Source organism: Phallusia mammillata, chromosome 2 (genome assembly GCF_965637545.1).
Source record: "Phallusia mammillata chromosome 2, kaPhaMamm4.hap1.1, whole genome shotgun sequence".
In the NCBI taxonomy this organism is placed as follows: Eukaryota; Metazoa; Chordata; class Ascidiacea; order Phlebobranchia; family Ascidiidae; genus Phallusia; species Phallusia mammillata.
This window is the reverse complement of record NC_137253.1, coordinates 16,157,162-16,170,644: the sequence shown is the minus strand read 5'-3', so window position 1 is coordinate 16,170,644 and position 13,483 is coordinate 16,157,162. Positions and strand designations below refer to the sequence as shown.

The following is a 13,483-nucleotide window of genomic DNA, read 5'->3' as shown; positions in this document are numbered from 1 at the left end:
TTATGACAATAACTACTGGATATAAATGTTTTAGGGAAAGTGAGTTGCAATTATAAAGTTACGGATACTGACTTTTTGCAGTGACAAGTGCTTGCATGGTTAGTTTTCATTAAATATACCTCAAAACAATATTCTACTTCTTTCTTTGCATGCTTATAACCCACAACTGAAGTCGCAGTCATTTAAATCCATTGTACACTAAATCCAACATTGAAAAAGTTTATTTCTTTATTCAAAACTGTTTGCAGGGTGCAACAGCAGTTGAAACCTTATTTCACAAATACTGCTTATTTATAATTGTTTTGTTAAACTGATTAGTCGGACATGGCGGCAAACAGTGGTGGTGATGAACAATCAAACCAATCAATACAGGAAGTTGCAGATGTTGGTGTTCTCAAATCTTACATTAGCAAACTGGTTCCCCTTCTGCTGGAAGACGAAGATGTGGCTCCGAAAAGTTTAATGGCTAAACTGAATGAGAGGAGTGTGATGGAGCAGATGAAAAAGTTTCTTGGTGATCCTCAAGCAAGATCGCTTATGGTGGAAAGATTGGCTACTAAAGGTAAATTGTTAGTTGTTACATATATATACTGAAGATAGCAAAGTTTTTTTGTGTGTGGAAGATTTTTTTCGTCAAAGTAATTGTCCTGATTAACAACTTATTTGCACAGATTGACATTTAATTGACCTGCAAGGCGGTGACAAAAGAAATAATTAAACTTTACACAACAATTTGAAAAAAATAAATAAATGGTGTCATTTTGACTCAGAAAACCAGCAATTTTTTGTGTTGCACATCTTAAATTGAAATTCTGTTCTCATTTTCTCCAACTGAAACAATTATGTTGTAGTTTTTCCCCAAAGCTCCACCAGTTACTCCATTGGTTCCCTTAATTGTGAAAAAAAATTGATAAAGTTTTTGCTTGCAGAAAGAACAATGTTATAAAAGCGCTGCCAAATATGGGACTCAATTTTAAATAATATAATATATATATATATAGTAAGTGTATGCCCTGTTAAAAATAAGTAACTATGTATGCACAATGGTTATAATGTGCTAAGTTAACCTTCTTTTTATACAACTATTCTACTCGTTTGTTGTTGCTCTATGTAGGACAGTGTTCAATTTATTTATATAATGCAATTTTTTTAGATGAAAGTGATGATTCATATGAAGTGGAGGCCACGTACAATATTACAATTGATGTCCATTACAGCAATGGAAAGGCATCTGGGTGAACATTTTAAGTTTTATGCTAAATTTATTTTTCAACATCTGGTCAAAACTAATGCACAGAATCCGCCTCAAAATACTAAATAGATTTAGGCAAATCAGGTTGAACCGAAAATCCCTTTCAGATGGATGTTTTCAACTGAGCTTAGTGTTGTTGATGCTGGTGAACTCATTATTGACAAAAATTCACAATGCATAAGCTGAACAAAACACCTGATATTAGCAGACAATGTGGCTCATGATTTCTACAGACAACAATTAGTAACAGTTCTGCGATGGCTGATTTAGGCATTAATTTTTTTAAAACCAAAGGTTCAAAACATCCTTAAAAGTACTCATGCCCAAAATGTTTCCGCCAACCAAAATTTATGTGCATTACTGCCCTTAACACCAATTTGTATCTAATTTATTGTATTTTTATTCTTTTTGATGGAATAATTTTTGTGACCAAAATTCTCGCCCAGATTGGCCCTTATAAAGCGTGGAGCGATGGTTGAAGCAGACAAACCTGTGGCCAGTCAGTTACATGCAATAACACTGACTGAGGATTCACCATATGAGACCCTACACTCACTCGTCAGTTGTGCATTTGCCCCTTTCTTCAAATCTTATGTGAGAGAAAGTGGAAAACTAGATAGGTATGTTTTATTGCAAACTTTTTTATAATTAACTATTGTGTTGTGGTATACATACTAAGCAATTAATATTTCAATGATAGTTTATGTAGTGTTTAATTCAATTTTGTTTTTCTTATTTAATTGTTTGATGTTTGTACATTTTTTAGAGAGGGTGATAAAATGGCACCATCTGTAGAAAAGAAAATTGCGGAGCTGGAGATGGGACTTCTACATTTGCAGCAGAATATCGATATTCCAGAAATCTCACTAGCAATCCATCCATCGGTGACTGCAATGGTGAAGAAGAGGGAAGCTGAAGGAACTCGTGCAAGAGTTCAGGATTTTGGTGACAAGGTTGAAGATTCAACATATCTTAACACTCTGCAGAATGGTGTTAATCGTTGGATTCGAGAAATTCAGAAGGTAGATGCTAAGTGATCAAGCATTATATATACCTAATGAATAGTTGCTTAAACAATGTGTATACATTTCTTTTTATGGTTGTTTATGTGCAATGTTAGTTATGTTTTGTCAGAAGCTCATCCCAAAATCATAAACATTTTAGGTTGGGATTTTCATAAGCATCATGTTTTTTAAATTATGTATATATATGTTTTCTGCATTTAAGAGTTTCCTTTGTTAAAAATCCTGTATAAATGCTTAGCTGTGTGCACATACCCATGTTATGCAGGATATTATAAGCTGCTGGAGATCATATTAGTTGCATAATTTAAAACTCCATTATACTTTTACTTGAAAAGTCTGTGTAAACAAGCGTCAAACGTGACTAATGTGCAATGTAAATAAAGTTTCCAAACTCATTTTATTTTATTTTAATCAATATTCTACGTCTGGAATTGTGTGACATGCACATGTTTTTCAGCCTTAGCTTTAATACTATCTGTAGTTATGCAGGAGTTTTAAAACAAAGCAGTTTTCAAAAAATAATTACCTTTTTTTAAATTGTTAGGTTACAAAGTTGGATCGGGATCCTTCCTCTGGCACTGCTATGCAAGAAATCAGTTTCTGGTTAAATTTAGAAAGAGCCTTGCTAAGAATACAAGAGATGAGAGAATCAACTGAAATTACATTGTCTCTTGACATCTTGAAACATGGAAAACGATTTCATGCAACTGTCAGTTTTGACACTGACACTGGTAGGTAGATTTTATCATCAAAAACTGTTAATGACTCCACTTTGACAAAACAGTGTGTCTTTCCAAGTGCATGTTGTTTTCAAACATTTACAAAATAAAACAGACTGTATGATACTTGTTCTTTATCCAAACATTCAATTGCTGAGGTGGCAAAGGAATGATGTCATCTTTTGGGCTTGTCATTAATATTTAATCGATACAGGTTTGAAGCAGGCCATTGACAAAGTGAACAACTACAATCTGCTGATGAAGGACTTTCCACTGAACGACCTGTTGTCGGCAACAGAACTAAGCAAAATACGACAAGTCAGTTTTACATTAATTATATAAATGCTAAAATTTGTAGAATACTTTTGACTAACTACTATATGTGTGAACAAATATATTTTCCCTTGTGACCATTTATTTTGACCAATATAACAAATTGGCACAAGTAGAAAATTGTAAGTTAAGTTGTGGATATATTTTACCTGTAGGCTTTTATTTTGTAGGCTCTGGTGGCGATTTTTCAACATCTAAGGAAAATTCGAAATTGTCAGCATTATCCAATTCAGCGGGGTCTCAGCTTGATTGAGGCTATTTCTCGCGATTTGATGTCTCAGGAGCTAAAGGTATAAAAAAACTAGCCTCTTGAGTAATTTCAAATCACATAAAATATAAAGAAACTTACAATTTTTCTTTCCAATAATCATATTATTTTCCAACAAACAAAATGTAAATACAATGAATAAAACGTGAAAAAAGCTGATTTCTGTATGATACTTTTGTCTTTTTACTATGGATTTTGTACATTAGGTGTTGGGGACCCAAAGACTAATGCATATTTCGTATGATGAGTTTGAAAAAGTAATGGTGGCTGCCTTCGAAGTGTTTGCAACTTGGGATGATGAGTATGAGAAACAGCAGGTAAAACCTTTTTAATTTCAAATACATGTTTAATTAATTTATGACATGTCCCGCGGGCCTTGATCTGCTTCCATGGGTTTATGAATGGCACTTGCAAAGTGTACTGTTGTGCCTTAGTTAGCCTTATTGTTGGCATTTTTTTCTAAGCTGTCGAATGCATAATACTCAAATCCCTTTTTGTAAATACTCAAATCCCCTTTTTGTCGAATCCCGTTTTAATGCACACCAAAATCTATGCTGATTGCTGAAGATATATTCAACATGACCAGTAAATTAAGTAGACTAATGACAGTGCACACAGTGATCATTTTATTGTTGAAACTTTTAATGTGTATGTTTTAAGCCTCATGACAAATTAAAGGAGATCATTGACCACATATACATTTTTCTTTCAGCATTAGTTAAACATCAGTAAAAATGCTATAATCCAACATATTTTTTGATGTAGGGATTAATGAGGGATTTACTAAAGAAAAAAAAAGATGAACAGAAGAGAATGAACTGGAGACTAGCTTTGGCTCATAAGAAAATGCAAGACCGGTAAAGTTTTGTGTTTGTTTTCCGCTGTTTTTTTGTTTATTTCTGTTTTGTGTGACAACAGATAAAATATTGTTTTTTGTAGATTGGATCAGATGCGAAGATTTCGGCGACAGCACGAACAGCTCCGAAACGTTATTATTCGTGTCTTAAGGCCACAAAAATTGGGTTCCAACACTAGCACTCCCAATGGTGATAATGGCCAACAGGACAAAACCGTAAATATTTTTCTAAAAATGCATTATACACATTTTTGGGTTGTATCTCCTGTAAACTGGATTTTCAGTTAACTCAATTCTTCCATAAAGTCTCACATAAATTTTTTGAAATTGAGTTGTTTGACAGATAAAGTTAACCTACTGTTAATTTTCCAAAACAGAGTGTACCTTCATGTGCAAAGTGCTTTGGACAAGTTACTGGTTTTGAGCCGTAACCAACTAAATGCATATGGCCAATTTAAACCAAATAAACAGATTTGATTATATTGTGTTTGCGGATTGCCTTGATGTTGCACATCTTATGCCTTGTTTTGTTTTTTACCCAAATTTTGTCACCCGCGATCCCGCATCTAACGATTGTGTGATTAGAACAAATATGGTTATTTATTTATTTTCATTTTTTTGACCAACATTTGAGAGAAAAACCTTTCAAAAAAAAACTGAAATAGGATTTATCGTTCCGGATTATATTTAATATTTTAAAATTGTACTAGAATATTATACAATTCTAAATTGCTATGAACTAGCTGTGGCCAAACTTTTTTAGTGTGGTAAGTCTCAATTCAGGGCAAAGGTTTATTCATAACTTTTGAATCGGCAGATCAGCACTGCATTGCTTGAGGCTGATGCCAATGCTATTGAAGAAGTGAACTTGGCTTATGAGAATGTGAAGCAGGTGGATTGCCTTGATGTTTCAAAAGAAGGTGAGAATTGCAGTAAAAACTTACTGTAAAACAAACTTTAAACAATGGTTTAAAATTGTCAGGTACAGAAATTTGGATGGAAGCTCTTCGCAGATATGAGGAAAGAATTGATCGCGTTGAAACGCGAATTACTGCTCGCCTCCGTGATCAGCTTGGTACCGCAAAGAATGCCAATGAAATGTTTAGAATCTTCTCAAGGTAATGATAAAAAAATTATAGTTTACAATTTTGTATGGCTAACTGCTGGTAGAACTCTGACTATGGCTGGCGTGGTTTTATCAGAGTGGCTTGTTACAAATTATTATGGGTCCCCTTCCCTGAAGGGGACACATATTGTTTTTGTCCGTATTTTTTTTTTCTTTTTTTCTTTTTTTCTTTTTTCTGTCTAACGCTGGTTTGTGAGACGCGTTTGGTCAAGAAAGAGTGCTTCAAATTTATTCAAATTTACAGAGATGTTAGTTAATAATCCAAATTTGATCCTCCTGAAGTTTGACCCCGATTGACCCAGCGGTTCACCCACAGGCTCCCGAAACGTATATTTTTTAACGCTGGTTTGTAACGCTGGTTTGGTAAAGAAAAGTGCTTCAAATTTATTCAAAATTTGGACATATCTTAGTTATCAATCTGAACTTGATTCTCTAGAAGATTGACCCCGAATGACCCAGTGGTTCAACCACAGGCCCCCGAAACGTAAATGTGTCTAACGCTCGTTTGGTCAAGAAAGACACTGTAGGCAGAAGTACCAAGAGAGTAACTCACTGGTTTACGATAGCGGGAGGGCTCAGCTTGACGTCGGACAGACGTTTTACGAGACGTCGTTTCAGTGATTAGAAATCAGCTGTTTTGCACAGCAATGCTATGTCGTTTTATTAAGTTATCACTCACATTTTTAGTTTTGGCGAAGGTTTTACACCTATGACGTGATTTAAACCTAATAACCGTGCTTCGGTTTTGTATATGTCAAGCAAAACTTTGTTAATCAAAGTAAAGATGAAAAAGTTAACTTAAAGTGACTTTTTGCCAAATAAATGTTTTTTAAATGCTCGTTGTCAGGTTGGCCGCCGCACGATTACGGGTTACTTAAGGTCAACTAGTAGGTATTACAAACACAGTTCAGACCTTTCTTTCGTCATAACGTAGCGTTTTTTTGACAATCAATTTAGGAGTCAATACTCATGTATAAATTAGGTTAAACAGTATTGTTGAACACCAAGGACGGCGTGCTATTGAAAACGGTGTCAAAAGGTCAAACAGTCGTTTAGCGTGTGCACCCTGAGAGGTTACTACAGGTCAATGGTACTCGTTTTACGAAACAAAGTTAAATGAAAAACACTTGTTATGTATACACTTGTAGCAAATTGTTTTTTAATTTAAAGTGTCTGTAACACAACTGTTACAGCTTTCTAAAAAAAATTGTGTTCAAAATCCGACCTTGGACGACAATATCTGGGTCAAAGCAAGAGATTAGATTAAAGTATTTGTTACGTTTTTTTAATGTTTTTGTAATTACATGACAATAATAGTGCAAAAAGAATACGAAAAATTTTTTGTTGTTGGGTTAATGCTTTCTAAAAATTTGTCCTTAAGAATCTAAAAATCACCGCAACATTTGTTTACTGTAAATCTGCACAAACGCGCGTGTGGGGACCCATTTGTTTTTGTTTACAAAAACAATCATATGTGTAGATCAAATGATGTGTATAGTAAATTGGTAAATATCGTATAGAATATATAAAATGGAAGTATATCAGAAAGCCACTCTTCTAGTTTCGTTAGCTATTACAACTTCAGGTGCCTGTAGCTGCTTGACTGCCCGTTCCTAACTTATTTAAGTTGCACAATTACAGCTAAAATTATACAGTGTTAAAGTACTGTTTGGAAAAAAGCGAATAAAATGTGCAAACAATTCTGCTTCTTAAATATTATATTTTGATAGGTTCAATGCTTTGTTTGTGCGGCCTCACATTCGTGGAGCAATACGGGAATATCAGACGCAGCTGATCCAGCGGGTAAAGCGCTTAATAATTAATGACTAGATCCAAAATGCCCAAAATGATCAATTATAATGCAGGTCAAAGATGACATTGAATGTCTCCATGAAAAGTTCAAGAAGCAATATGCTGGAAGCAAAGAGGAATTGATGTCCAGGAAACGAGATCTTCCTCCTGTGGCTGGTTCCATCATATGGGCGCGCCAGATCGAGAGACAGTTGATTGCTTACATGAAAAGAGTCGAGGATGTCCTTGGCAAAGGTACACAAGGGATACATATGAGCAAAAATAGCATGCAAAAATATTGGCGATAAAAATCCCACGTTCGGTTATGTATATGCCATTGCCTTTAACGCTCTGGTGTAAAATTATAACGTGTTTTTAATGCGGTGACCTGTGTTAGGTCATTTTTTTAGGGTTTGGTTGTGCTAACTGCCTGAGGAGATCCATAATTACGAATTTCGCAAATGCTAAAATTGTTGGGGGTACAAAACCCTAATATATGTTTTCCATTGTAAGGTTGGGAAAATCACGTCGAAGGACAAAAGCTGAGGCAAGATGGTGACAACTTTCGAAGCAAACTCGACACTAAGTTCATTTTTGAGGAATGGTCTCGGAAGGTTAGCTTATCTACTACATATGATTTGTTTTAACTGTAAAACAATGACTTATAAAACATAGTACACTGGGCCGCGTTATACCGAATGGGAATGCTTGGTGGCCGACTGATTTGGTATGACGCCTTCAATTGGGCTGACGTGTTTGATTTTGAAATGAGTGTGCCGTTGTCGCTAGTCTACATGAACCAGAGCTCATCCCAGTTATGATTTTATGTTCATCTTAACCAATAACATGTATTTCAAAAAGACAACATTTGCATTCGAATAAATATCCACATGTCATTATAGGTGACCCAGAGAAATATTGCGATGAGTGGTCACATATTCGCGATTGAAGCCACCAAGACTCGGGGAATTTCAACTGTTCTGGCATCAGGAGAACCTCAGAAAGTTTTGCGACCAAGAGTGAACTTCCAGGTACGTCACAACACTTGCAACTGGTTTGTGACGTGTGTGAACAATCATTAATATTCTTTCAGCCCGAGATCATTACACTGGCGAAAGAAGTGAGAAATTTGAAATGGCTTGGTTTTCGTGTTCCGTTGGCGATTGTGAACAAAGCACATCAGGTATGCTGTATTAACTGGTTCATGTAACAGTTTGACAAAATCTTTAACAGGGGTGATGTTGAAGAAACGGTCACTTATGTGATATATTTATTTGTGTACCCCAGGCCAACCAGCTTTATCCATATGCGATCTCATTAATGGAGTCTGTGCGAACATACGAAGGTGTCCTGCGCAAGATCGAGGAACGTCCCAACATTGTGCCACTGCTTGCTCAACTTAAGAAGGAGCTGCACGCCACCTTTACTGAAGGTTTGACATATTTGCATTCAAATGTAACAAGTTGGTCATTTTTCTGTTAATGTCACCTTAAAATGTTTGTTACATTAAGGTGAGCTGACTGTTTTCTTATTTTTGTTGAACAGGTTGCCAGCTTGTGTGGGAATCGTACAAGCTTGATCCATTCGTGCAGAAGTTTGCTGAACAAGTTTTCAACTTCGAGGAAAAAGTTGAGGATTTGCTGGAAGTCGATGATCAAATTTCCAACGAAGTTCGAATGATTGACACCTGCCAATACAACTTTAACATCTTTTCTGAAATCATCGGTAAGAAATCTACTCCTTGAAACTTGTGGTAACTTCTTAAAATGTAAATTTAGACGATCTTAGAAGAACAACATTACCACTGTGTTTATGGTTTGTAAATTTCAAGAACCTTTTTGCTGAAGTAGTAGAGAAATTTAATGTGACTTCTTTGTTTTTGAAATGTTTATGTTAGAGCAAAGTGTCTTTGAAAGCTTACATGTCATTGCTATGTAATTAAAACAATGTGGCTTGTGTGATTATCTACATAATCCTCTTGTATGAAGTTGGAACCCACTATTTTTGTGCCAATTTATTGCGTTTGATGTAAAAAAAACACGCCGATATCAACTTCGACGTGTCATATTCACAAAGCAAAAACTGATCGGCCTTTGTTATGTGGGTAAACGCTAGACTTGTAACAATGCGGTGAGTGGTTATCTCCTTTTTGCTGTCAACCAGGTCGTATTCAGAAGTGTGTTGACGATTTGAACTTACATTGCTACTCGAACCTTGCGCTATGGGTTAGAAAGCTGGATGAGCGCGTGGAGGCAAAACTGTCAGCAAGATTGGAAGCCGGTCTCCTTGCTTGGAATGCGGTAAGTTTTGTACAGTTGCTACGAACTTGCTTGACATAAAGCTAATAGAAAAAATGTCCATGTATGCTACATTGCTTTTGCGAAATGTTGCGTGCCTCTTGACAACTTTTCAATTACAATCTTGAAATTTATTTAGGCTCTCATGAGCAAGAAGGAAAACAAGCGTGATGATGAACAAGATGATGGAGATCCGGATTCTGCACGACAAAAATCACAACATAAACTTGGTGGGGATCCGCACATGAAACAACTTGTGTATGAGATGAGAGTGAAAAATCAAGTTATTTACGCATTTCCCAACGTTAACATGATAATGAAGGTACGACTTGTTTAGATGTTGCTTTATGTTTGTGGTAGTTTGCTGAATTTAGTGCAAAAAATACGTTATTGTTATCTTGTACTTAGGAACTGATCCACGAGCTTCATGCATGGGAAAACCACATTCTTCGTCTGCCCAGGATTCTCAGCACCAGATACCAGGTTTGTGTTTCACGTATCTGATGTTACCGAAAATATGTAACTATTAATTTCTGGTGGTAAACATTGCTTTTATCACTCTTGCCGTTAGGTGGGAGCAGACCAACGTCATACTGACAAGGATCTCTACTATCGTGAATGCCTCACCAAACTTCCATCTGGTCCAATGGCTCTCCATCGTTGCTATGAGTCGATCATCAGTCTTTATAACGAGGTGACAATTCTGTGAAGTTAAACTAATCAGATTGCCACAAAAGTTTACGAAACACATTACGAATTTTTCTCCAATAAAACCTTTAAAATACCAAATAAACATCGCATGTGACTGGCATAAACGAAAAATACCCCATCGAAATATAGGAGAAGGTACCCTGTGCTATAGCGTTATATGGTTGAATACAGGGAATTTAACCGTAGGACACTTATTTAGTTTAGCTAACCCATAATATCATACGTTTTAATCCAACAGGTTTCTGAATACGTCAAAGAATGGTTGCAATATCAAAACTTGTGGGACATGCAAGCTGAACGGTTGTACGAGAAACTAGGTTCCGATATTCAGACCTGGCAGGTGAATAAAGACGAGTATTTATTTTCGCCTTTGGCTTTATCTGAAGTTCTTTAAGCTGAGACATCACAGCGGTTTTCTTAAACTTTTTTGAACGGTTTGACCCTTTTGAAAACAGGAGCTTTTGGTTGAAATTCGACGCCGTCGTTCAACATTCGACACACTGGAAAATTGCAAAGAATTCGGTCCAGTTGTTGTGGAGTATGCCAAGGTTCAAGCAAAGGTCAACCTCAAATATGATTCGTGGCACAAGGACGTGCTATCTAGATTCGGACAACTCATAGGACAGGTTTGTTTAATAAATGTCAAGTGTGCTGATTTGCCTCTACTTTAAACTATGTGTAAATTCGCTCGTTCTTTGACTTAATCCCGCTTTAGTTTTTGTCAAAATGGAAGTAACAAAAACCGGTAAATGAAAAGATGGGTTGTAGGAAATGGCGACGTTCCATGGACAGATCGGGAGATCCCGGACTGAACTTGAACAATCTTCGGTTGACACAGCGAATACGTCAGATGCTGTTGCTGTTATTACCAATGTGCAAGCACTCAAGCGGAACATCAAAGGATGGGAGAAACAGGTCAGATTGCAATGCTCAAGATAACTACAAAGTTCTTTTGATTTAAAGGATTCTTTTGATTTTGTTCGCCCCACCAAAACCTATTCACAGTTTCGAATTCTATCCGTTTGCCTACAACAGAAAACAGTCGGATCAGAATAGTTTGAACGTTTGATGGAAATAATAATTAACGCTGACAATTTTCCGTGCAGGTCGACATGTACAGAGAAGGTCAAAAACTTTTGGAAAAACATCGCTTTCAGTTTCCACCATCTTGGCTTTATATTGATAATATCGAGGGGGAATGGACAGCTTTCCAGGATATCATGAAACGTAAAGAAGTTTCGATTCAAAACCAAGTTGCAAGCTTGCAGATGAAAATCGTGTCTGAAGACAGACTCGTTGAACAAAGGTAGAAAATTGTAAATTTTTATTTGGTAACAATATTGTAATACTGTACTGTACGTTTTGCTAGGACTGGTGAACTTCTTTCTGACTGGGATCGTGGAAAGCCAGTAGCAGGTCACCTGAAACCCGAAGACGCAACTCGGTCGTTGGCTATATTCGAAGGCAAGTTCCAACGCTTGCAGGATGACCGGAACAACTTGGTAAAAGCCAAAGAAGCTTTGGAGTTATCTGACAGCGGAATTGTCAGTCCGTCAGACGAAAGAGTTCAGGTAAACATGGATGAGCTACTAAAAACTTAGAATTACCTTTGCGACTTTCGTAATTAGTTAAAGCACAAACATTTCGTAGTCAAAAGTTTCGTTGCTTTGGTTTGATTACATTTTTTATCTTTTTTTGTCAGGTTGCGGTGGAAGAACTTACGGATTTGAAGGAAGTTTGGAACGAACTGTCGAAGGTGTGGGAGGGAATGGAACAGCTCAAAGAACAACCCTGGTTGTCTGTCAACCCTCGTAAACTTCGTCAAGCACTCGATGCAAACATGGAACAAATCAAGGCCTTTCCCGCCCGCCTACGTCAGTACGCATCATATGAACACATCAGTAAAACCATCAAGAGCTACATGAAGGTAAGAATGGCATTTTGCCATTTTGCTCGTAAATCCCTGTGAAAAAGTGCGTTTATGTTTCGTCGGTCACTATACGTTTCTAAACGTCTGACTTATCAATGCATCACCTAATGTCGGCGAAAGCAATTAGTCGAATATTTTGAAATTGTGCAGTGTTCGCCATTACCTGGATTACATCAAAATAGAGTTAAAGTCTTATACACAAAAACTTTTGTCACAGGCCAACTGGATGGTTGTTGAGCTAAAGGGCAGTTCAGTAAAGGAACGCCACTGGAAGCAATTAATGAAACAACTTCGTGTTGTGTGGGTCCTCAGTGATCTAACGCTGAGACAAGTAAGTTGACGTTTGCTTATACTTCGTGCTTTTAAGTATATATGTAAAGCGGTTACAATCAACTAATATTTTGTTAAGGTTTGGGATGTTGATCTGTTGAAGAATGAGCAACTGATTCGAGATGTGTTGACTGTGGCACAGGGTGAGATGGCTCTTGAGCAATATCTTTCCCAGGTAAGTTGTCAAAACTTACATTGGCAATTATCTTTGCAGTAAAGTGCTACTATGCAAAAGCTGTGTATATAATTTTGTGATTTTTTTTAGGTTCGTGAGCAATGGCAATCATATGAGTTGGATCTGGTGAATTACCAGAACAAATGTCGACTTATTCGCGGTTGGGACGACCTCTTCACAAAAGTCAAGGACCATATCAACTCCGTTACTGCTATGAAGCTCAGTCCTTACTACAGGGTAAACATAACTATATTTTGTAAATGTAATGTTTTTTTATTGGACTCTTTGTATATGCAACAGTTCCTTGTTGTTTAGGTGTTCGAGGAAGAAGCTTCTTCTTGGGAGGAAAAGTTGAACCGCATTCTTGCCTTGTTTGACGTATGGATCGATGTGCAAAGAAGGTAGACAATGGAGTGTTTACTAGAACTTAAATATTATGTCACACTCTTGTTCGGATACATAGTATGACATCCAAGCTCTGTTTTCTGCCTGTACTACAAGCCTACTTCTGTTTGATTGCAGATGGGTTTACTTGGAAGGAATTTTCACAGGAAGTGCTGACATTCCGCATCTGCTACCAGTGGAATCACAACGATTTGCTTCGATATCATCAGAATTTCTGCAACTCATGAAAAAGGTAATTGACAGTTTGAAACACATCAAAAAATTT

The 13,483-nt window shown here is 36.6% G+C and overlaps 1 protein-coding gene across 1 annotated transcript in view; it reads left to right on the top strand.

Moving 5' to 3' along the window:
* The first annotated feature begins 228 nt into the window (after positions 1–228).
* The window catches only part of LOC145215504 (cytoplasmic dynein 1 heavy chain 1-like), a 33,130-nt gene continuing 19,875 nt past the window's right edge, over positions 229–13,483 (top strand). The window contains exons 1-34 of the mRNA XM_080084204.1: positions 229–562; positions 1,154–1,235; positions 1,699–1,872; positions 2,019–2,274; positions 2,822–3,008; positions 3,211–3,314; positions 3,500–3,619; positions 3,804–3,914; positions 4,363–4,454; positions 4,537–4,669; positions 5,271–5,373; positions 5,436–5,571; positions 7,310–7,382; positions 7,445–7,625; positions 7,884–7,984; positions 8,273–8,401; positions 8,464–8,553; positions 8,658–8,802; positions 8,916–9,095; positions 9,534–9,670; positions 9,807–9,989; positions 10,076–10,150; positions 10,239–10,361; positions 10,617–10,718; positions 10,834–11,004; positions 11,147–11,293; positions 11,485–11,684; positions 11,748–11,949; positions 12,081–12,305; positions 12,526–12,639; positions 12,718–12,813; positions 12,904–13,050; positions 13,129–13,214; positions 13,336–13,450. Coding sequence (XP_079940330.1) covers positions 325–562; positions 1,154–1,235; positions 1,699–1,872; positions 2,019–2,274; positions 2,822–3,008; positions 3,211–3,314; positions 3,500–3,619; positions 3,804–3,914; positions 4,363–4,454; positions 4,537–4,669; positions 5,271–5,373; positions 5,436–5,571; positions 7,310–7,382; positions 7,445–7,625; positions 7,884–7,984; positions 8,273–8,401; positions 8,464–8,553; positions 8,658–8,802; positions 8,916–9,095; positions 9,534–9,670; positions 9,807–9,989; positions 10,076–10,150; positions 10,239–10,361; positions 10,617–10,718; positions 10,834–11,004; positions 11,147–11,293; positions 11,485–11,684; positions 11,748–11,949; positions 12,081–12,305; positions 12,526–12,639; positions 12,718–12,813; positions 12,904–13,050; positions 13,129–13,214; positions 13,336–13,450 — 4,758 coding nt within the window. The 5' untranslated portion in view covers positions 229–324. The remainder of the gene's footprint in view (positions 563–1,153; positions 1,236–1,698; positions 1,873–2,018; positions 2,275–2,821; positions 3,009–3,210; positions 3,315–3,499; positions 3,620–3,803; positions 3,915–4,362; positions 4,455–4,536; positions 4,670–5,270; positions 5,374–5,435; positions 5,572–7,309; positions 7,383–7,444; positions 7,626–7,883; positions 7,985–8,272; positions 8,402–8,463; positions 8,554–8,657; positions 8,803–8,915; positions 9,096–9,533; positions 9,671–9,806; positions 9,990–10,075; positions 10,151–10,238; positions 10,362–10,616; positions 10,719–10,833; positions 11,005–11,146; positions 11,294–11,484; positions 11,685–11,747; positions 11,950–12,080; positions 12,306–12,525; positions 12,640–12,717; positions 12,814–12,903; positions 13,051–13,128; positions 13,215–13,335; positions 13,451–13,483) is intronic.